We start from the raw sequence: 24,671 nt of genomic DNA on the forward strand, positions 1-24,671 counted from the left end.
AGTTGGAACGTATTTTTTTTAAATAGTTTTTGTTGCACGCAAATGTATATTTTTCTTCATTACACGACTAATATGAAACTCACAAATCATTTAAATTTGTAATAAAATAAACATTATACAATAAGATAAGATGTGAAGGTGTCTATTTCGACCGACTGGACATTACTTGGTGGTAGGGCTCTGTGCAAGCCCGTCTGGGTAGGTACCACCCACTCATCAGATATTCCACCGCCAAACAGCAGTACTCAGTATTGTTGTGTTCCGGTTTGAAGGGTGAGTGAGCCAGTGTAACTACGGGCACAAGGGACTTAACATCTTAGTTCCCAGGGTTGATGGCGCATTGGTGATGTAAGGAATGGTTGATATTTCTTACAGCGCCGACCACGGAGCGCCATTGAGCGGGTGACCACTTACCATCAGGTGACCTATTTGCTCGATATAATAAAAAAAAAATAGTTGACGGTTCAGCGAGCAACTTCATTGAGTAGTTTAAATGTCACGATGTGCGTGCATCATTAAAATTTAGTCTCAACGATTTTTCATAATGTGCTAATTTCAAAAATATTATAGTTTTTAAAAGAATATGCACAAAATTATAGTCATACACACATGGTTGCCATCATTATAAAAAATATTTTCAAATTTCAATCTTAGTTACTTTAATTTTGACGCTGAGCGTTGGAACATTCCCGCACAGCACTGTGCCATCATCAGCAAATAATTACCAATAAATTTTAATTTACATTCACTTGTTAGTTAAATAATTTAATTTAATATCGTATAAAGAGAATTATAATTTATTTATATATTGTATAAATGTTTCTATTCAAAAACAATGTCTCGCGGCTTCAAATAATTTAATTTAAGTGATTAGGAATTGTTCTACGTGAAAATAATTTCCATTGTAACTCACCTTTTTTTAATTATATAGTTAGGAAGTGAATCAAATGAGTCATTTGATGGTAAGTGGTCACCACCGGCTAATGGCGCTGTAAGAAATATCAACAATTCCTTACATCACCAACGCGCCACCAATCTTGGCAACTAAGATCTTACGTCCCTTGTGCCTGTAGTTACAGTGTAACAATACTTCGTATTACCGTTTGACGGTAGAATATCTAATGAGTGGGTGGTACCCAAGTGGACTTGCACCAAGTTTTTAATATTGCCAATTTGAAATTAGACAATTGTATTTTATTAAATACTTAATTATAAAAAAAATACCGTATAGTATATAATAAAAGCTGTATAATCTTTTAAATGTTTACAGTACCGTTGATAAATTAACAACAATGACTTAATACAAAATATATATACAGACGAAGGTTTGCAACGGGCTGTGGATTTTTTAATTTTTTTTTATATCAAATTAGTTGAGGATTATAACGATCGGTGCTTGGTCTACAAACACAATCGGGCCTATTCAATACTAATATTATAAATACGAAAGTATCTCTGTCTATTGCTCTTTCACGGTCAAAATGCTCAACTGATTTTGATGAGATTTTGTATGAACAGGACATAGGCTACTTTTTATACCTAAAACTTATCCAACCCCTACATCGCGAGCGAAGCCACGCGCAACAATTAGTATTATATATTTCCTAATTTCAGTTGCAATTATTTTAATACCAGCATTGGTGTCATAGAATAGCTTCATATAACGGTCGCTGTACACCGTCGATTTGCGTCACAGAAACTTTGTCTATGGAATTGTCATGACGTCATTTCAGACGTTGTAACGTCAATTAGCGGTGCCTTTATTAATCCACTTTAAAGCACTAATTGTTCCTATTGAAACGTTTTCTGTGGAAACTAAATTCTGTACATATTTACGCCATTTTGATATGCATTTATACAGACTATTGGGTCGCCCGTGAAACTTCGCGTTTGTTAGGTATTTCAAAAGATGTGACAGGTTTTATTTTGATTCCATTTCATAGTAAACTGATGAAACCTTTTTTAAATGAACTTTTTAATGTCAAATACATTAGTTCTCTATGACCGTCCAGTAACTTTTTCCGCTTTATAATTTTTTTTTTTCTGTAAATCATAACAATTTATTAAATTGCAATCAAGAATCCTCTTTATTTTTCTGCACGTCTACGGCCGGAGCTCTTCAAAATGAGACCATAACTGATTTTTTACGTGCAGCTATCGTCCCGTGATCACTGGGACAAAAATCGGCTTTTAACAAGATGGCGATTTTGACAAGTGCCAAATGGCGGCAGACTATTTACGCCATATTATATAAAACATCATTGAAACGTTGGTAATATTGAGATACTGTTATAAATAACATATAATTTCCGCTTTAAATACGTAATCCAAAGATAATTTTCGTTATATAAGTTAGTTTATTGTTTATATAGCGTTGAATACCGAAAGCCTTTTTTAATAATGCTTGAGTTTCTATATTATTTTGCTTTTCAACGTATTTGTACAAATTCATAACATCAATAACGAAGCGTCCATTGCGCAATGGTTTAAGGGCTATGTGAAATGCTACAAGTCTGATTCACATCCCTTAGATAGAGCGGTAAATAGGAATATTAGTAATTCCTAAAAAAAGGGGCATTGATACAATGTTTTAAATATATTTATGTCTATTGCGTATATATTTATTGAGATATATATATTTTTATATAACTTAATAACTCCATGGGAAAACCAGGGAATTCAACAATGTCACACGGTTATCCAAGATATCCAGTTTTGACGCTTTGTAGATAGACGAAATGTTATATAATAAAATAAATATTTTTACAAACAAATAACATTGTTCAAACAAAACAAAATAATTTATTAAATGTATAACTTTTTATGGAATTTTAAATATAGTCCTAGTTACTATTGTTTTTAGGAAAAATAAATAAATAAATTTTATTTATAATGTTCGTTTTTTGAAATTTGTTTTTTTTTTTTTATAATACGTAGGCAATAAGAACTGTTTATGAGCCCATAGATACTGACACTAAGAATTTTTAACGATTCCGTATATCACCAAAGTGCTACCAACCTTGATGACTTAGATGTGTCTCTTGTGTTTAGTTACACTGGCTCACTCACCCTTCAAACCGAAACAGAACAATACTAATTATTACTACAAGTATTTACCATTTTTTTTTTGGTGGAGCTCGATATTTCGACATTATCTACGAATGTCTTGTTTCACGAGACTAAAAAAAACAATATTGCTGCTTGGCGATGGAATATCTGATGATTGAAGTGTTACCAAATCCTTAAATCCCTGATTTCCCTTGTGACTAGCTACGCAGGCTCAATCACCCTTCAAACTGGAAAACATCGACACTAAATATTACTGTTTAGCGGTACAAGGGATGAAATGGTAAATACGACGCGCGAAAAATTCTAATTTTTTATTGATACTGAGCTTTTTGCCGAGAAATTCTTTCTTGAAAGGCCGCTGCGATCCAGATTGGTAGGAGAACTTAATCACGATAACATATTAAAACAAAATATATTAATAAACATTTAATCTACTTAATTCTTTTAAAATACGCAAAACGAATATAAATTCCTTCCTAGTGTTATTAACAGCTCTCGAGTTATTCTCCACGAATTCCCTAAAATTGATTTCTGATCCATTAACAGCGTCTTCCTCGACGCGATCCAGAAGATTAACCAGGCTCAGATGTAGTATCACCTGTCCGAGTTCTTTTCTCGTGGCATTTTTGAAGAATATCTGTTTAAGGTCATAAAACCAATTTTGGTCTTGGAACCTCGTCACAATTGCTACGTGTTTAACAGCATCGTGGAACTGGAAATTAAAAATGTATTTATCATTGACTGCATATTAAAATAACTCTCCTCGTTTATTTTATAATATAGTTTGGCGGACGAGAACTTGGGCCTGATGGGAAGTGCCGATGTAAGTGCCAAATGTAAGAAATGTTCTGTATTCGTTATAACGCCAATCACCAATTCGTTATAATGCCATCGACCTTGGTAATTCAAATGTTTTGTCCATTGTGCCTATAGTAACACTTTAACTCGCCCGAAACTGAAACACAACAATATTAAGTATTTCTTCGTGGTGGTAGAATGCCTGATGACTGGGCTGGATACGGGCTTGCAAAAAGCCACCACCACCTACCAAATAACCACTGGTATATTCTACCATGTCACTTGATACCATACGATGAGAACTAATAAAGAACTATTTTGTATTCGTTTCCAGGACTCAAACCTATAAATGCGTCAAAGTTTCACTACAATCAGTGGTTTATCAGGATTGGATTATCAGTCAGATTTTCTATTTTAACATTAGTCTGATTTTTCGAGAGGCAAAATATTTAAATTTATCGTCAAACATCTTTAAATCCAATCTTTAAATGCCATATATACGGAATACAAGTTGTATGGTTCGCTTTTAGGCCAGTAAATTTTCTCAGTAGAAGCCCACCAGCACTTACTCTTGCTTGCTTTGTTATGCACTTCAAACTGATAGTCCTATGTTTGAACTAAATCCTTGTTGTCTCCGTCCCATTCCGTTATGTTTATAATAGAGAGTGTTCTATGTTTGTTACTTATCCACAATTATACATCTCGTAGGTAACAATGAGAATATGTCTTACGTGTAACAAGGCTGTCGTGGTCGAAATCGGTCAGTAGTTAATCAACAATAAAATAGTACAAAAGCCTATAATTTAACAATGGAAACTGAAATGATTCAGTGATAAAAACGCGTGCATCTTAACCGATGATTGCGAGATGAATCAACTCTAAACCTGCATGTGTCTAATTTCAATGACATTCTGCCAAATGCGTGTAACATCCCGCTCTACAAAGGAGAAACCTTTAATGATAAATTTCTAGCTTTTTTATTGAAAATACTACTTACCTCGTTCAAATAATAAAGTACTTTTTGAAGGAAATCTTCAAAATCATACAAAAGAGTCATTTTTTGTTCACTGCCATCGTTATTAGCAGTTCTTAAATACTTCGCGAAATCTTTCCAAAGTTTCAAGGGCTGTTTGATTCTGTTTCGGTTTCTGTTACCTTTGGGCAGGATACCTGTCTTTTGTTTTCGTTTTTTAACATTTCTACCAAAACTCTTTTTTGGGCCATCTCGTAATATCACTTGGGATGATTTAAATTGATACAAGCTGTATTTCAAAAGTTCAAGATCTTTGGGATGTATATGTTCAGCGTATTGTAGACTTTCTCTGAAAAAATAATTTTATGAACGATAATACATAAGAAATATTGTATGACTTTTGAATTAGAATATTGTTTTCGCCAACTATCATAAACAACTATTTTTTGAATAGCAGATTGATTTATTGTGATTTATGTTATTACCAGTTGCCTGCGGATTCGCTCGCATTTAGAGGTTATCACAGGCATAAAAAGTAGGGGTACATGTCAGTCACCTCCTCGTGGTGTACCCTGGGCAACGGGGCCGGCTTGAGCTTGCTCGTCGGCCGCGGCTAAGACTGGCGGGAGGGATGCCGCGGGGCCGCTCCTGGTACGTCCCTGATCGGCGTCAGGGCGGACCATGTGAGTGGCCTCGTTGGCTGGGAGGGAGTGGGAGGGCTCGCTACTCGAGCCTCCCAGGTGTTTTACACCGGCGGTCAGCGGCGGAGCCTACCATCTTATCCGCCGCAGGGCGTCAGCTTCGTTGACGCCCAGCCTCCAGTGGCGGACTCGGGGGGGTTCGTCACATTCCCACATGGAGGATGAGGGGGAAGGCGCGCACTAGGCGCGCTTTCCATGAATATTCAGCCGCCTTACGGCGGCTGCCGCTGGTGGGGTCGCGGTTGCATGCCCTTGGCGATCCCGTGGCCTCACCACTCGGCGGCATGGTGGAAACCCGAGGATGGTTTTAGTGGGTAGGACAGGGCATCTGCCCTGGCACGGGGCATTAGGCCCCGGTTGAGTCCCACATACCCGTCCCGGTCCCCCGACCGGGCGGCATGCGTAAATGCATTTCCTCCTCGTTAAACAAAAAAAAAAAAAACAAAAAAAAAAAAAAAAAAGGCATAAAAGGTATGCCTTTGTCCATCTATGTCCTTGCTTGGAGTTCAAGCTTGCTTTATACCAATATTTATCTAATTCGATTGGTTAGTTTGACCGTGAAAGAGCGACAGAGAGTTACTTTCACATTTATAATATTGGTTGTAAAAGTATGTAAAACTTTAAGAGCACCCATCTTGATTTAATTATGAAATTAAATAATACAAGACTGTGGTAACCATATACCATTTTAAGCGGAAATAGCGCAAAAAAATAAACAATTTACTGGTCGCCTAACGATGAAAAAAGTCGAAGGAGCGACCCCTTGGGCTGTTGTCGTGCCTACATCCTCACTACTTATCTTTGATGCTACATTATAAAATTAATTATGAGTATCTTCGATGAATACTTAAATTGTCTGAAAATTTATAAGCTTAAATGTTATCAGTACAACTCTGTCTTGCTCCACATCACGATTTGATTCTGATTATAAATCTCTTAGTCCACTAATCAGTGCACTATTTTCGTTCATCGTGCTATCAGTGTTCGAAACTATAGATTTAGCTACAATTCAAAAATACAAATTCAATTCTTGCCCAAAAGTTAACCAAATATATTAAATGTTACTTAAGCGATATAATAATATAACTAATATAACTGTTGAATTTCTCGCCATTTTTAATCGGTCGAATGCCTATTTATGTAAAGTATATTTTGATTTGATTTGATCTATATTATTGTTACTTACGCTAATTTCAACAACTTTCTTACTGCTGATTGAATATCTACTGATGTTTTCAACCAATCATAATGTTGTAAACCCTCATTATCAAATCTTATGTTATCTTCTGTTACATTCAAAAGTGCATCGAAAAATGAACTAAATTTGTTTTCATCTTCTAGTATATCGTTTAATTTATTTGCATTTTCATTACTACTCAAGCCCGAAGTTTGTTTTTGATTGATAGAATTTATATTTGTTTGCAAATTTCTAATTGGTTCTTTATTTTTTAGTTTTTTAAATAATTTGAATTTGGATATGTTTCCTCTGATTGATTTTTCTGTACTTTTCGTTATATCTCTATCGTAATAGTAATCTATACCAATGTCATCGCTTCGAGGATTTTCGAAAAAGTATTCATATCTATTTTTCTTAGATCGTTCATCAAATTTGCGGTTCTCCCTATCTATCGTTGGCACATAACCGAACACTTGCTGAAGGTATAATATATTTCTGATAGCACCGACGTGATCTTTTAATGTTTTACTTTTGTATATTGAATTATAAGGATGATCCTGTTCATCTGAATTAGGAAATGGCTTGTATTTCGATCGATATTTGCTCTTTCTTAAAAACGATCTACCATTATAACGATTGTTGTAATCCAGATCAAAATAATCGTATGGATTGTAATACATTTTTTGATTTAAATAATTTACAGGTTTCATGAAACCATAGATTTTAGAATTTCCTTTATTATTTGGAAAATTATTGTTTTGTATTTTATATGGCCTATGATTATTCTTATTATAGCTTGCAAATCGACTTCGTTTATTTGGTACAATAAATTCATGAGTATTCTCTTCGTCTATATTATCTCGAATGTTATTATAATTTTGTATATATTCTTGTTCAACACTTTCAATGTTTGGCCCAAATCTATCATATGGTCTGAAATAAGCTTTTTCAGGAGCATATTCGTATATCGGTACATAGTGTTGCTGTTCATTTATTTTAACATTATTTATCAATGTAAATGGGGTTTTTTCTGGAGCTGTAACAACAACAAATTTTCTTAATAAACTATCTCAAATCAAAATTGTATATAGATTAGTCGTATTTAACTTACCAATTTCGTATACTTCATATTCGTTTCCTAATCCAGTTTTATTGTGTAATTTTTTTATCAATACCTTGTTATCTTCCTTTGAATCTTCTATGTCTTCTGATCCTGAACGTAATCTTGTCTTAGGATCTTCAATCTTATAATTCGAATTATTCTCTTCATTTATTAGGTCAGCACTTTCAACGTCCTCAGTTTTTCTTACTGAAGTGGAATTTAAAATACTATTTGTAGCTTGAGTTTCTTCATTATTAGTAATTTTAAGAATCTTTGTAATATTATCAGAATGGTTTACTTTAGAAATGTCGTTTGGCGATGTAGTTAATTGAATTGAACTATCAATTTTAAGATCATCAATGTTGATCGTAGTTGTATCAACGACGTTAGATACATTTTCATTAATATTTAACGCCCCCATTCTTTGAAATGGATGATTGAAGATTTCAGAAGTGTTTTCTGTTTCCATTTGCTGGACGGTAACAGTTTTAAAGTCACTCGAATTTGTTTTTTCGTTTGAAATAATTGTGTGTATCGTAAATGCTGTAGTTGAAATATTGCTACCAACAGTTGCGGATGCATCTGTTCTTACTTCTTCTTCGAAATCATCTCTTTCATTGTCACTAGGTTCATCTTTTTTAATATACTCACTCGTTGTTTTATCTATTTCTTTTTTAGATGATAACATAGTTATTTCACTATTCATATTTAAATCTTCTTTTGCTAAACTATTATTATCAAATTTTGTATCATTTGTTGATGTTTCTGTATCAATATTATCAGTTAGAAATGTTTTTCGTAGATTGCTATTTAAAGTTTGCGGTAAATCTTCTCGAACTAAGAAAAGGGATAAATCACTTTCATTTTTATTATTATTGCTTGTAAAATTAGTTTCTCGTATTGTAATAGATTTTTCTTTTAATTCTTCGTTTGAAGCTTCAACGTTTGTTTCATTATCATGAACATCTTCAACTGGGATAACATTAAAAGGCATTTCAATTGTAGTTTCCAATTCATGATCTACATTTTTTCTCTTTGATCTCTTTCCAGTGCGTAAAGTCAAATCTATATGCCTATTATTATCATCACCATTATCACCATCATCACTAGGTTCCTCCATTCTCACAGAATCTCCTATTTTCTTTTCATCTTTTAAACGATCCGTTTCTTCTTTTAGAATGTCTTTTACGTACGCATCGTGAACTTCAAGTTGATCATCAGGGATTTCAACCTGTGATTTATCGGGTACATTATCAGTATTTATTTCTTCTAGAATCCTTCTCGCAACCCGATCCAAAAATTCTCGCTTTTCCTCCTCGGGTAATAGATCGATAAATTTCTCGTAACTCTCTTCATCACCGAGGGCACATTCAAAAATGAATATGATCAGGAATATTTTCATCATTTTGTTTTCTAATTCTAAGTCATTTTTTCTAAATATATCATTGCCTTGGAATAACGTAGCTAACTAATTTATGCATTGAAATTCTATTTGTAATGTTAATCATGCGTTGAATTTTTAATTTATTTTCAAACGTTAAGTAGAAAATTGTTTTTATATTTCGATAAGCATTTTTATTTGTTATTCGTGATTTGTGTTACTAGGAAAAATAGATTAATTACATTAGATAATTAAAATTTTATGAGTTAATTTGGAAACCTAATATCCACATGATATTATTTCATGAATGTAAAGAGAAGCTATGTGGAAACCGGCTGTCATGGTATGGGCATGTTATGGGGAGGAATGAGGACCATGTTGTGAGGAAGGTCTTGAGCATGGATATGGATGGATATAGACGTAGGGGACGACCAAAGAAACGATGGAATGGATGTGAAAGACGATATGGTTAGAAAGAATGTTATTTGTTAGATGATGTCCGACAGAGAAGTATTGAAGAAGACATGCCGCGTCGACCCCAAGTAAAAATTGGGATAAGGGCAGGAGAATAATGATTATTCCATGTACAATATCCTCGATTTTCTGCGCACTTCGTTATGTATCTCTGTATTGTTTATTTTGATAGCATATACTATTTCTAGAGACTTTAAATTCAGTTTAATAGTAACCTAATGTTTTGTCGGTGTGAATGAAAATATTTTGGAATTAAGAAAAAGTTTTCAGGCTTTTATGTAGTCAATTATAATTATGATCAAATTTTAAGCACTAGGCGAACACTAATAATGGTAATATAATTACTTGTATATCATTTACAAACACAAACCAGAGCGTAGTCGTGGGCAGAAATTAGTATATCATAGTTAAAAAGAAAAACTCACATAAAGTGAATCTTTATGGATAACAGTAGCTCAATTTCCAGCTGTTTTAATTTATACAGCAAATTTTTTATACGTTTCTTCCTAGCAATTCTTCAATTAATTTTAACTATGCTATGATTCCATTAAACAAAATTATATATGTAAATACTATAAAAAAATCTGTCTCATTATAATTGAAAATATTGTTTATGAACGTAAAAAATGTCGATTAAATTATTTTATTAATGATCTAACCATTTTTCAACATATCAGTTACTACATAAACCAGCAATACATTTTAAATAATAAATAAAACAACGAAAATATTACTTTCACATTCTATATTTTCTCTAAATGTATCGTCTATTTACATGATAGCAGATTGCGTTAAATTATCAATAACTTTAAAATCAAATCAGACATCAGATCTGAACTTCATTGATCCCCTCGAAATTTTCCTTCCCGTTCTCTTTAGACTTCTCTCAGTACCGATTCTTTCGTCGATTTCAACATTAGGCTCTTCGAGTTGAGGTTTAAATTCGCTCGTCTCCAATTCTTCATACGATTTAACAGTTGTTTCATCGACTAGTACTTCGTCTATTAGCTGTTCTATTGGTTCAGCTTCTTGTAATAATGCTTGCATGATTATGTTCTGCTTTTTACGACTGGGTTGTCGGTTTTCTTTCTTTGTGGGTATTATTTCTGCTTCTTTTTTCGGTTCTTCTTCTTCTTTTATCGTTTCTGGATTAACCATTTTACCTATTTCCATGTTCAGATCGTAGAAGTCAGGTGATTCTTCGCATGGGATCGAATCAATTTCTCGTGTGCAGACTAACACTTCCTAGAAAATAATAAAACAATTGTTAGTTCAGGTAATACTTCTAACTATGAAACAGTTCGTTTTCCTGACGGATTGTAATATCCACGAGGCGTAATTCGGAATAATTGCTACTAACATTTAAATGCATACAGAAATATGATCTGCTATAGTTATTAAAACGTGACACTAAAACATTTCTTCTAGAAAATATTTAAAAAGAATTACAAACAGCTATACTGTAAGACTGATTTCGTATCTCACTCGAGATTTATTGAAACTTATGGTGATATGCAATTTTGATGCGCGTGTCCTTAAATGTAGTCATTACATAGTCAATGTCGGATATGACTTTCTGACATTTCACGGTCGTGCTGCGGTGAGATTGTTCTGAGGATAGCAGCCGTATTTTATTTTACGTTCAGATTTCTTAGCATTCGTTGTGTATCTGATTTAAATCACATAAGGTATTCTTTAAAGATAAACTTTGTTACTTGAGCTGCATTTTAATTCGAAAGAATGTTTTCCATGAACATCAGGATAAGTTTTTGTTTATTGATAAGTATAACGCAGCCTCATAAATAATTCCACTGTACTGACTCTTGTGAGTCAATCAAATTTTACCCGACTTCAAAGGGGAAAGAGGTGATCAATTCAGTTGAATTTTTTTCTTCCGTTATAAAGCCATTTTTTTTTTTGGAACGAAGTTCTGTTAAGCGGCTTACAGTTAAGTGAACTGGCAGAAATCGTCTCGTAAGGAAAAAGCATTATGAGCCCTCCTGATGACATTTCCGTCTCTGTTTTTCTGTTTCTGTTATATATTATATCTATTATTTAAAACTATGTACCGAAAGAATATATAACAAAGCAACTTCGCTCCAACCACGTGTACAATACCACTACAGTATGATTTATTTTATTAGTTAAATTTTTTTCTCGGAGTGTTACTTGAAGTCGGTTGTTTTTGTTCGTAAAAATTAATATTGTTATTATTATTTATTTTTGATATCCGCGCTGGAAAAGCGTCATGGTGAAACCTCCACGTATCATCACATCCGGCTACATGTGTCATCAACCAGCATCACTAACAGCGAGGTGGAATAATCTCCAAGTCTTTTGGGCTGCGATTTACAACATTATAATTACCTGATTAAAAACAGTTTCTTTGGGACATATAAAACTCCATTTAAAGGTGACGTTGCGCCCTGAGGGAGTCTGCGATGGAAGACACACGTGGAAGATCTGACAGTCATTGTCCACATCAGCGTAGTAGCCGTAAGTTCGATTCTCGCAACTGTAAAGGAAAATAATCATGAATATTTTGAATGTAATAAATTCTTGGGAGCAAAACCGACTTCCACGACGAAAAGGGTATGATGATATCTTAGATCTCTAGCCTCATGTCCTTTCTAACCCACGCTCGTATCCCCCTTGTGTATGTATATTATACTTAGTACTTAGTGTGAGAACCGAGATGGCCCAGTGGTTAGAACGCGTGCATCTTAACCGATGATTTCGGGTTCAAACCCAGGCAGGCACCACTGAATTTTCATGTGCTTAATTTGTGTTTATAAGTCATCTCGTGCTCGGCGGTGAAGGAGAACATCATGAGGAAACCTGCATGTGTCTAATTTCAACGAAATTCTGCCACATGTGTATTCCACCAACCAGCATTGGAGCTGCGTGGTGAATATGCTCCAAACCTTCTCCTCAAAGGGAGAGGAGGCCTTAGCCCAGCAGTGGGAAATTTACAGGCTGCTGCATCTTAGTTCTCGAGGTTGGTAGCGCGTCGGCGGAGGAATGGTTGAAGTTGGTCACGTCTCCAATGTCTTTGGACAGTGGTGACTTACTATATAGGAGCCCATTTCCCTATCCGCCTAACTATGTTTACAAAATAATAATAATGACACTCAATGTTCTTATTTCAAAAATGAATATTTCCATCACCTGAATGTATCGGTTATGTTTTCTCTGATAGACGTAGAGTTTGCCGGTAAATTCAATGAATCTGAACTCGACTGGTTGACCATTTCCTGTAAACATAAATTCAACATTAAACCATTCAAAAATACAATCAATCTCAGTATATGTCACCCTTTATTAAACACTATCATACCTTCCAAATATAAGAAAAATACAAAAAAATTACAAATGTAGACGGAAGTATAAAAAACTCATAGAGATCCAAAACATTCAAAAGGGATAAAGGATTTAAATATATATTAAAATTATAGGTTTTTGCCCAAAATATGTTTCGGTTACGGATGGAATTTTCGATTTTTCGATCACTTTTTATATGTTGTTCTCCGGACAATAGCAGCTATATTACCTTGAATTGCCCGAAGAACATGATCAATAGAAAGCTGTTCATATCGGATATTCCATAGATACTTTACATTGTTAGTAACTATTAGCATAAAGTACACGGGTCATATTAAAAAAAAATGTAATTTTAGTACTGTCGTAATGTCCAACGGCGATTTTTATTATTAAGACTCATAATAATACATAAACATAACATAATCAGCCTGTAAATTTCCCACTGCTGGGCTAAGGCCTCCTCTCCCGTTGAGGAGAAGGTATGGAGCATATTCCACCACGCTGCTCCAATGCGGGTTGGTGGAATACACATGTGGCAGAATTTCGTTGAAATTAGACACATGCAGGTTTCCTCACGATGTTTTCCTTCACCGCCTCAAAATCAAGTTCTACTAGAACGATCACACCAATAAATCATTAATGACCATTTACTGGACATCGATGACGTAAATTATATTCCAGGCATAATTCCAGACATAAATCAAGTCAAGGATATACATCCTTATGATCTTAATCCAGTATAAGTTTCAGTTACTTTTCGATTATCAAAATTTTACAACGGTTACAATGCTAATGAAAAAAAAATTAACTGTATATCAGTGCTTTCAAAATAACTAACATTTTTTAATTGTGGTTTGTTGATAACAAGCTCCCAAAACAATTGGTTACGTAGTTAAAGTTTGCACAATGCTGTACCACCTAGAAGTGGAGCATTGTGCCTTTGGATGCGTTCTGGTTAGGTACCCTTTAATCATATATTCTATCGCCAATGTAGTTGACGTTCTTGTGTTCCGTTTTGAAAGATGAAAACCAGTGTAATAAAAGACTCAAGGTATATAAAATTTCACGTCCCAATTTTAGTGGCGAATTGGTGTTGTAAGAAATGGTTAATATTTGTTACGGCGATATCTAAGGGCGGTGGTGACTTATAGTACTATCAGGTGGCCCATGGTCACGTCTCTAAATTAAAAGCGGGTAAAACTGCAAAGTTTAGTTATTAATATTATATACTAAAGCCTTTCCAGAAAGGTGCTACATTATATATAGTATAATCCTCCACCTATCCACCGGATGTTAAGTGCGAGGGGAGTCGGGAAGAATGAACTGCACTAGTGGTTCTCGCCATGGCGGCCGTAAGATCCCTCAGGTCTATTAAGTTTATAAGAGGACGGGAACACGTGTGCTGATAGAGAATTCTATTATTAGAAGTGTTAACGTCACAGTTAGCCGGTAACATAGATTTGTATATTGGTTCAGTACTTTACTAAGTTAGGCATTACTAAGAAACTTCTCCACGTTTTTTTAGTATTAACATATTCAAACCCGAACACAGCAATTCTGAGTATTGCTGTTTGCCGGTCATCACCGTCTTTACCATAGGGCACATGGGCCACGTGCCCAGGGCCCCCATCCTGTGAGGGCCCTGAAGAACCAATTATTTCCATCACAAATTTGTGCTCACATTGACTGCTATGTTTATTTTCTAAAGTTATATATTTGTAAGAAATAACGTAACATATTTATCAAAAAAGGCTATAAAATAGGGGTAAGAAGAAGCCATGTACAACCAATCAGTTTCCTACGAATATACGAAAATTGCCGCACCGTTTATTTGAAACTATACTTAAGGCCATAAGCATATTATTTGTACATGGTAGTAAACATCTACCAAAAGGGCCCCAAATTCATGGGTGCCCAAGGGCCCCAGCATAGCTTGAGACGGCTCTGTTGACGGTAGAATATTTGATCAGTAGGTACCTACCCAGACACTTCAAAAGTATTATTCAAGGTACAAGACTTACCCTCAGCATCTTCATAATCGCTCCGCTTTGCACCTCCATCTCAATTTCATCTCCGAACACATAAATTGATAATATCACGAATAACACACTTCGAAGTAATATTGTCGCCATTTTGTTTTGTTTTCAACTAAAAATCTAAAATATTTTGTTTACCTGAAAAATAATTTGTGTATTACGTATTTGTAACTCATTTTAAAATTAACTAAAATTGATATAAAATCGAAATACTAGTTGCTGCACGCGGTATTGCTCGCGGTTTAGGTATTAGGCATAAAACTAGCCTACGTCTTCCTTTGAAGTTTAAGTATACTTCATACCAAATATCATCAAAATCAAAATATACTTTATTCAAGTAGACTTTTACAAGCACTTTTGAATCGTCATTTAACAAACTATATCAAGTGAAGCTACCGCCGGTTCGGAATGTAGATTCTACCGAGAGGAACCGGCAAGAAATTCAGTAGTTACTCTTTTTCAACGTTTAAAAATACAGTCCTGTTAGTATTTAACTGATGTATATATATGTATGAAATATATCCTATCTGGAAGTCAACAAGTATTAACTCCACGCTTTATTTCAAATTTGGTTTAGAGGTTTGACCGTTAAAGAGCAACAGACGGACAGGCAGAGTTACTTTCGCATTTATAAAATTAATATCAATGATGATGTTGACATAAAACTATTTTAATGGAACAATTAATCTCAATTTCTAAAAATATAAAAAAAAATTAACATTCTTTTTTATTTTTTTTAAATCATCAAATTGTAATTCTAAATCAAACTAAAAAAAATATTCAAATTCGAGACTATAAGTAATATTTAAAATTCGAAAATTAAATAATTGAAATCACGTATTGAAAATCGTATCAAAATCAAATTAGTAATTTTATGACAGCTTTCAACAAACTGTACAGATATAAATAACTAAATATTATTTATATTTTTTAAGATTATTAATTAAACCAACAAACACTTCAATAAACAACAAACAAATAAGGACTTACCCGAAACAACACTAATCCCTTATAAAATCACAGATTAAAAAAAAAGTAAAAATTAAAAATTTCGCTCGCCACCGTTTACTCGTGCGAGATATATTGGAATGCAAAAATTTTCATTCTATTTCTGTCTTATATAAACGTCAAACGGGTCGCGTTATTTATTCGTGGAATCCAGAATGAAGGATTTGGTAGAGTCAGCAGGAAAAATTTAAACTTAAAATTTAACTTTAATCTTCCATTGAATTAATTAAAGTAGTTTCTTGATTTTGATATTTGAGACATACTCACATTAACTACCCTTCCCGACTTAGTATGGGTAAAAATCATACTAAGTTACGCCTCCCATTTCCCCTTGAAATTGAACCTTCTAAAAATGCTTTCTTAGTGAGAGTTTACGTCCCGTTAAGAGTAACTATACTATAAAGCAAGTTAATAGTATTTATAGTTTAGAAGATCTAGTTAGGGGCCATTCATTTATTACGTAAGACGATTTAGGGGGGGGGGGGTCGACCATGTCTTACGTTTTCTTACAAGGGGGTGGGAAGGAGTCTCGATAGATCTTACGTAAGATCAAAAAAATGCGCAAAGTTAATTAATTTCAATAAAAGGTTCTTTGAAACATAAACATTAAAATAAACCAAACGTGTATTATTTTTTTCCTTTACATTCTTACGTAATAAATATTAAACAGGGGGGAGGAGGTCGGCCTATTCTTATTTTTTCTTATAATATGGGGGGAGGGGTCAAAAACAAGCGAAAATAGTCTTACATAATATATGAATGGCACCTTATTTGTAGTATTATATAAACGTATAGATATCTAGATTTCAAGAATTAAGCGATTATGAAATAGCTGAGTGGTCACGTGAATCTCAAGATTATCAATTCAAACACAATGCTCGGTTGTGATAGAAAACATCACCAGGAAACGTATATGTGCCGTTAAAATCAACCATATTTTTTAGGTAGGTAGACGGGCAACTTAGCAACCTGAGGGTATGTGGTCACCGACACCAATATATATATTAGCTCTGTAAGAAATGTTAGAGAGCGAGCTTGAGAGACAATAAATTTCCTAGTGCCTGCAGTCACACTGGTGCACTGACTCTTCAAACCGAAACACAACAATACTAAATATTACTGCTTGGGCATAGAATATTTCATGTTTGGGTGGTACCTAATTAGACGAGCATTGCACAAAGCCCTACCACCTTATGTGAATCCAATGGCTTGGAACAGCAGAAACAAGCTGTAAGCCTTCACGATGCTATAGGACATGCAAAGGCTATTATTGTTTTATCAGTTTACTCGCTATCGTCCTCTTCGTATAGTGGTTGAAACTTCTTTACATACATTTTTTTTTTACATTAACAGCCTGTAAATTTCTTACTGCAGGGCTAAGGCCTCCTCTCCCTTTGAGGCGAAGGTTTGGAGCATATTCCACCACGCTGCTCCAATGCGGGTTGGTGGAATACACATGTTTTCACATGAATTCGTTGAAATTAAACACATGCAGGTTTTCTCGCGATGTTTTCCTACACAGCCGAGCACGAGATGAATTATAAACTTAAAAAATTAAGCACATGAAAATTCATTGCTTGCCTGGGTTTGAACCCGAAATCATCGGTTAAGATGCACGCGTTCTAACCACTGGGCCATCTCGGCTTTAGACAGATTTTTAGATAATACAGAGATCTATAAATATGAATAAAATACCAATAAGCTTACTGTCCGCCTGTTTATATTTAACTGGCAATACCAGCGGCTTTACGCGAAATAAAATTTTACCTATAACTCCCAAACTGTAACCCCTTTCATCTCATATTGGGATGAATTAAAAAAATTTCAACTGAAACAGTTCAGCAGTTTAAGCGTGAAGAGGTAACAGACAGACATTCACAATTATAATATTAGTATTGATTATTTCTCAACTGATAACAGAATTACAAATTAAGAAAAAAAAAAGCTTTTTTCTTGTTTTGCTATCCGTACGTGACTTTGGCTGGCCCGCGAAAGATGTGACCCGAACTCTAATAGCTTTAAATTTAACCAACAACCTTGACTTTCAGCTCATTGCTATCTATGGAAGACATCTTTATCGATGACGTATTAATGAGTCATTTTAATAGTATTTGGGAAAAGTTTAACCACGGTTAAAAGTCGAAGTGGATCAGACGATCGATGGACATTTATGTAAGGTCTGCTACAGTCATACTAAGATGGTGGTAGGCTTTGTGCAAGCCCGTCTGGATAGGTACCACCCACTCATCAGATATTCCACCGCCAAACAGCAGTACTCAGTAGTGTTGTGTTCCGGTTTGAAGGGTGAGTGAGCCAGTGTAACAAGTGTGAACAGGCACAAGGGACGTAACATCTTGGTTCCCAAGGTTGATGGCGCATTGATGTAAGGAATGGTTAATATTTCTTACAAAACCATTGTGACCACTTACCATCAGGTGGCCCATTTGCTCGTCCGCCTAGCGATATCATAAAAAAAAAGATAAGGAACACCATTAAAATAGCATTACGTAGCAAACACTGTACCCTTGTAGTTACTAGAGTCGGGGGGAGCGATTTAAAACCACGAAGCTTCATAACAAACGTCCATTGAATTATAGTTAGTTCCTGCAATTTGTATTTAATGTTTTTTTTTTTATGGAATAGGCAAACGAGCAAGGAGCTCATCTCATAGAAAGTGGACCTGAATGTCTGATGTGTTTAATGTTACGGGATTTTTTTTTATTTAGAGAGGCAGTTTGGCAAATAGCCCCTTGATTCATAGACCTATAGAAGTTGATCATTCATCATCAATGTGCCACTAATCTTAGGAACTGAGATGTTACGTCCCTTGTTACACTGGCTCACTCACCGTTCAAACCGGAACACAAAATAACTAAAAAAAACAATAATCTTTCAACCTAAAGGTTGTAAATAGACCTTTATTGTACCTGTGTAAAGGCGGACCGGAGGAATTTAATTTAATTAGGTAATTAATTCATAATTAACGTCTAAATTGAGTTATTTACTGATTACTTCCAGGGCAATCTATTTAACAAATCGATAAATATATAACATTGAATCTAATCTTGTAAAATTAACTCGTAATGATCGTACTGTTAGTAAATTGCTTATTTCTAAATCGTCCTGCCCTAATACCAATTATGCTTGGGGTCGGCGCAGCACATCGTCCAGACTCTGTCGGATGTCATCTCACAAGTAACATTACTTCTAACCATATCGTCTTTCACACAAACGATACGTCCATTGTTTTCATATTTCTAAATATTATTTATTTTATTTATTTATTTATTTAATATCTTATAATCAATATCGGCCATTCGACCATTGTTTCTCATTCTATTATTTAGCGTTCGTAAAACGTGACGCGCAAATGAACGGCGTGTAATTCAATAGTGATCTTGTAAGGCCGAAACGTATTAAAAATTAATGTTTTCTAATTTAATTTAAACATATATATTATAAAAAAATACATATAATATATATTTGACGATCTCCGTGGTCGAGTAGTGTGTACACCGGTTTTCACGGGTACGCCACTCCGAGGTCCCGGGTTCGATCCCCGGCCGAGTCGATGTAGAAAAAATTCATTAGTTTTCTATGTTGTCTCGGGTCTGGGTGTTTGTGGTGCCGTCGTTACTTCTGATTTTCCATAACACAAGTGCTTTAGCTACTTACATTGGGATCAGAGTAATGTATGTGATGTTGTCCAATATTTATTTATTTATATACAAGATAGCCGAGTTGGCCCAGCGGTAGGAAGGCATCTTAACCAATGATTGTGGGTTCAAGCCCAGGCAATCCACTAAATTTTCATGTTTAGTTTGTAATTGAATCACGTGCTCGGTGATGGAAAACATCTTGAGGCTACGTAAAAAAAAAGGCAGTGTGCCACGTCTTCCAAGACGACGACAAGCTCGAAGCTCGATATCTTCTGTACGAGCGTAAACTATCAAAGTTAGGGCCGTGAAATTTGTTGACTAGGATCGTTTTATTGAGTAAACACACCTTTACAGTTAATAGGAACGGGAATAGACGTTGAAAGTTCCTATGGAAATCAGTCTTTTTTTTTTTAAGTTCGAAAAATGATTATTTTTGAGATGCTGATTAAAAATGGGTAGATACGTATTTAAACGGTTCTGGATATTCTACCCTAATGAAATACAAACCAATGTATACAAAGAAGTCTTAACGTAATATTTGAAATTAAGCGAGCAATGCCGCGGTAAACAGCTAGTCTATTCATCTATACTAATATTATAAATGTGAAACTAACTCTGTCTGTCTGTCTGTCGCTCTTTCACTACAAAACCAACGAACGGAATTTGATAAGAAGGAAACTTGAACTCCAAGAAAGGACATAGGAAACTTTTTTGCCTAACCCATGACAAGCAACCCCTAAAGTTCGAGCAAAGGCGCGGGCAACAACTAGTAAATTATATTTATTCCCTCTTTACCGTTTACTAGTGTAAGCCGACGTTTATTTAATGTTTTAAATTATTATTTTTCATTTTATATTTTTATTTACAATAAAATATTATTGACTGCCGGTAATTATATTTCGTGAATGGCAACAAAAATGTGTGCGGGGAAGGAGGATACGGTAATTTGATTCATTCGGTTTTGAGCGTTGAAGGAAAACCAAAAAAAAAAATTAAAAAAGAGAAAAATGTATCATCATCATCATTGCGGAGTTTTATTTTAGGCATATTTTGTTAAGTTTACACTAGTCACTGTTGACAGTAACCGCCATAGCCGAATGTCAGTCTGGAGAATATCGTCATCATACGATACGTCATTTCATAGTCTGGCTAACGCTATCACGACCGCGTTCAAACGATCTTTATCTGTAACCGAAACAATGGTATCCTTTACAGTTATTTTTCCGACGATTCACATTTTATATTCGAGCCCAAAGATCGACACGACGCAAAGGTCCAGTGGTCAAAACACATTAAACTTTATCGAAGTTTACCGATTCATACACGACCAACTGTCACAAATGACAAAAAAAATACAATTAATTTGTAGTAATTTGAAAAGATGGTTATAAAAATTATAAAATATATATTTGTATAGTCGATTTCATAATTTAATTTCTGTATAAATGAATTGGGACGTTTTATAACACGTATTGAAGTTAAAATTATTTTAATTTACAATGGCAACATTCAAACTAAAACGAAAAATGTAATTTTTTATATATATTTTGTTTTATTAACACATTTTATCATAAAAATTAAAACGTATTTTTATTCAATTCTAGCTGAATATTTCGAAACATACATCGTTTGAGGTAAAAAGTATGATCCAAGACGTTTGCGCAAAGCTTAATGCCGAGTTAAAAAAAAAAAACCGACTGCATATTTCTATAAAAAACAATAACCTACAAAATTATTGTCTATGTTAAATTTCACGGTTTAATAAAATTATCCGCGAAAACAATTTCAATTGTAGCTTAAAGACGAAAATTAACTTTTGAAAATAATTAAATATTTATTAACCGATATCGATGCGTGAAAAAATCCTTTAGTGATTTAGTGCAATTAAAATATAATAACTGCTATATAAAAATTACATAATTACTGTTCACCAAACGTGTAATAATATCTTATATAGATACGCTTTATAGCGCTGTATCGCTTCAAAGGAATCAATGTAACCGAGCTGATAGTTTCGCAGTTTCGATCCTTAGCGATATATAAATAATATAAAAACCAGTCAAGTGCGAGTCGGATTCGCGCACGAAGGGTTCCGTACCATTATCTATAAACACGACAAAAAAACAATGTCTCTTGTAATAAATACACAGAATATTTATTTATTACTTTTTTTATTTTATAAATATTATAGTCCTGAAGTTAAAAATCCAATTAACAAAAATCTTCTATTCTCATTCCATGCGCGAATCTCTTTTTTTTTTAAATCAATTTTCGCGGGAAACCATCTTGTATTATTTTTTTTTAAAGCCACACGAATGACGTTCTGAAATCGATTACACTTTTATGAAATCGGATACAATAATAAAATATGAGTTTATTAAATATATAATTATAATATAAATGTAAATAAATAAATAAATATTTCTAACACTTGTATGGGTACCCCCTTAAATATTTATTTTATTCTGTTTTTTAGTATTTGTAGTTATATAGGATAATATCATCTGTGAGAATTTCAAATGTCTAACTATAATATATGAGATACAGCTTGGTGACAGACGGATAGACAGCGGAGTCTTAATAATAGGGTCACGTTTTACCATTGGGATACGGAATCCTCCAAAAGGTAACCAAAATAAAAACTCACTTCAAATAATACTATACGAAAATTACAAAAAAAAATCGGGTCCATAAAAAAATTCAGCCCATATTTTTTACCCGTAGGGTTGGTATTTATTCTTCAAACTCAAATGGGACCAAAACGAGAAGTAGAGTGTGATTACGAAAATCCAAAAGAGTTCATAAATGACGTAGTTCTGTGACACGAACTTTTTATTTTATTTTATAGCTAGGCGGACGGTTCCATAGGCAACAGGATGATAAGTAACCACCACCAACCATAAACCCTGACGCTGTAAGAAATATTAACCATTCCTTACATCAAACCAATGCACCACCAACCTTGGGAACTAAGTCCCTTGAAATTAGCAGCCGTGGCTGGAATAGGTCAGCACAAACACGGGAATTGACCACCTACCATTAGTTTGCCCAGTTTTTTGTTAGCCATTCAATCAAATATACACTCTATTCGATATTCAACAATCGATATTTCACTGGATGACTTGCTTTATTATTTTAATTGTTAAAGGTGATCCTTAATCGTTCAATCCTCGTTTAGTTCCTATAGGTCAAGGCTGTTCGACGTATTGTACTAAAATATAATCGTAGTATGATACACGTTTGATTAACCCGGAACAGAACTTACACTAGTTATTAAACAGTTACGTCGGCAATCGTAAAATTAAACGAGGTATAATTTTTACGAATAAACTATTTTTTTATAGAGGTTACTACTAAGATTAAATTGTTATGGTCTTACTAAAGACTGCAGAAGCTATAGGATTACATAATCATACATACATACATAATCAGCCTGTAAATTTCCCACTACTGGGCTAAGGCCTCCTCTCCCGTTGAGGAGAAGGTATGGAGCATATTCCACCACGCTGCTCCAATGCGGTTTGGTGGAATACACATGTGGCAGAATTTCGTTGAAATTAGACACATGCAGGTTCCCTCACGATGTTTTCCTTCACCGCTGAGCACGAGATGAATTATAAACAAATTAAGCACATGTAAATTCAGTGGTGCCTGCCTGGGTTTGAACCCGAAATCATCGGTTAAGATGCACGTGTTCTAACCACTGGGCCATCTCGGCTTCTTGCTATAGGATTAGTGGAAATTAATACGCGCACTCTGATGCTGTCTTCCGCTGAGAAGCAAAAAGGTATCTCACCCCGGTTGACAGCCTCGGAGGCTGAGGTACAGGATAAACGAATTATCCCAAGTATAGTTGTGTAAATTATCTTTTAAATTCAAAATTTCAAAGCTTATGATTATTTTAGTTGTTGTTTTATTTTATTACTTAGCTAATATTGGTGGTTTATTTTCGGTAAGGCCAGGCTTAGCAGTAGAGTATCTGATGATGAGGTTATTACCAAGACTCGTACGAAGACCTACAATCAAATAGAAATATGTCAATTAACATTCAAAATTGTTTTAGTTCGTAGATAAAATCGAACTTTTTGCGAGGTCCCAATTGTAAATTACACAGATTGTAATACTTTCCTAAACTGATAGAAAAATTGTTATTTATTAAGGGCTTTCTGCTGCGCCAGCAGGAGAAGATGTATGTTGATGATCATCTTTTTTCCACTACAACCTGACGTCAAACAAGGGTCAAAACCCCGTCGCTTATAAATTAAAGGGCATTGATATTCCGCGCGCGAAAGTTTAAATTGTTGGGTCATCTAAAAATACAGTTAGTGACCCAAGAACGGTTAAATACGTCATCGATTTTGGGATTAACATTATATGGAACAGTTAAACGATGAAACGGGAAAAGTGTGTATTCTGAGAGCGTTTATCAAGTTTTATTCAAGTACCCGTAATGGCCCTTTAAGAACCTTTAAATCTAAACCAAATACTGCTGGTAAAGATCCAGGCAATCACCAATTTTCTTGTGCTTAAGATTAAAAGAGCCGAGATGGCCCAGTGGTTATAACGCGTGCATCTTAACCGATGATTTCGGATTCAAACCCAGCCTAGCACCACTGAATTTTCATGTGCTTAATTTGTGTTTATAATTCATTTCGTGCTCGGCGGTGAAGAAAAACATCGTGAGGAAACCTGCAATTGTCTAATTTCAACTAAATTCTGCTACATGTGTATTCCACCAACTCGCATTGGAGCAGCGTGGTGGAATATGCTCCAAACCTTCTCCTCAAAGGGAGAGGAAGCCTTAGTCCAGCAGTGGGAAATTTACAGGCTGCTAATGTATGTATGTAAAAAAAAACGCATTAAAATTATAGCACCTCGCCTTACTGTCACTGGTAACAGTAAGGCCTTGTTGATTTATGCTCAGAAGATCATCAATTCTAGCATATATGCCACTATAACAGGCGATCATGAC

General features: G+C 34.6%; 2 protein-coding genes and 1 long non-coding RNA gene across 3 annotated transcripts in view; 1 reads left to right on the forward strand and 2 right to left on the reverse strand.

Annotated features, from left to right (window-relative positions):
* Positions 1-24,671, forward strand: part of LOC135194223 (uncharacterized) — a 131,105-nt gene that overhangs the window by 105,742 nt on the left and 692 nt on the right. The window lies entirely within an intron of this gene.
* Positions 3,465-9,290, reverse strand: LOC113396750 (uncharacterized protein DDB_G0286591-like). Its single transcript, XM_064219385.1, has 4 exons — positions 7,830-9,290; positions 6,728-7,754; positions 4,865-5,189; positions 3,465-3,781 (listed from the first exon to the last, which is right to left on the reverse strand). The coding sequence occupies exons 1-4, from the start codon at positions 9,223-9,225 to the stop codon at positions 3,485-3,487; spliced, it is 3,045 nt and encodes a 1,014-aa protein (XP_064075455.1). The 5' UTR covers positions 9,226-9,290; the 3' UTR covers positions 3,465-3,484.
* On the reverse strand, positions 10,421-16,112 carry LOC113396808 (uncharacterized). Its single transcript, XM_026634871.2, has 5 exons — positions 16,023-16,112; positions 15,018-15,170; positions 12,844-12,929; positions 12,043-12,190; positions 10,421-10,920 (listed from the first exon to the last, which is right to left on the reverse strand). The coding sequence occupies exons 2-5, from the start codon at positions 15,126-15,128 to the stop codon at positions 10,495-10,497; spliced, it is 771 nt and encodes a 256-aa protein (XP_026490656.2). The 5' UTR covers positions 15,129-15,170; positions 16,023-16,112; the 3' UTR covers positions 10,421-10,494.

The sequence above is a fragment of the Vanessa tameamea genome, chromosome 28, assembly GCF_037043105.1.
Source record: "Vanessa tameamea isolate UH-Manoa-2023 chromosome 28, ilVanTame1 primary haplotype, whole genome shotgun sequence".
Taxonomy (NCBI): Eukaryota; Metazoa; Arthropoda; class Insecta; order Lepidoptera; family Nymphalidae; genus Vanessa; species Vanessa tameamea.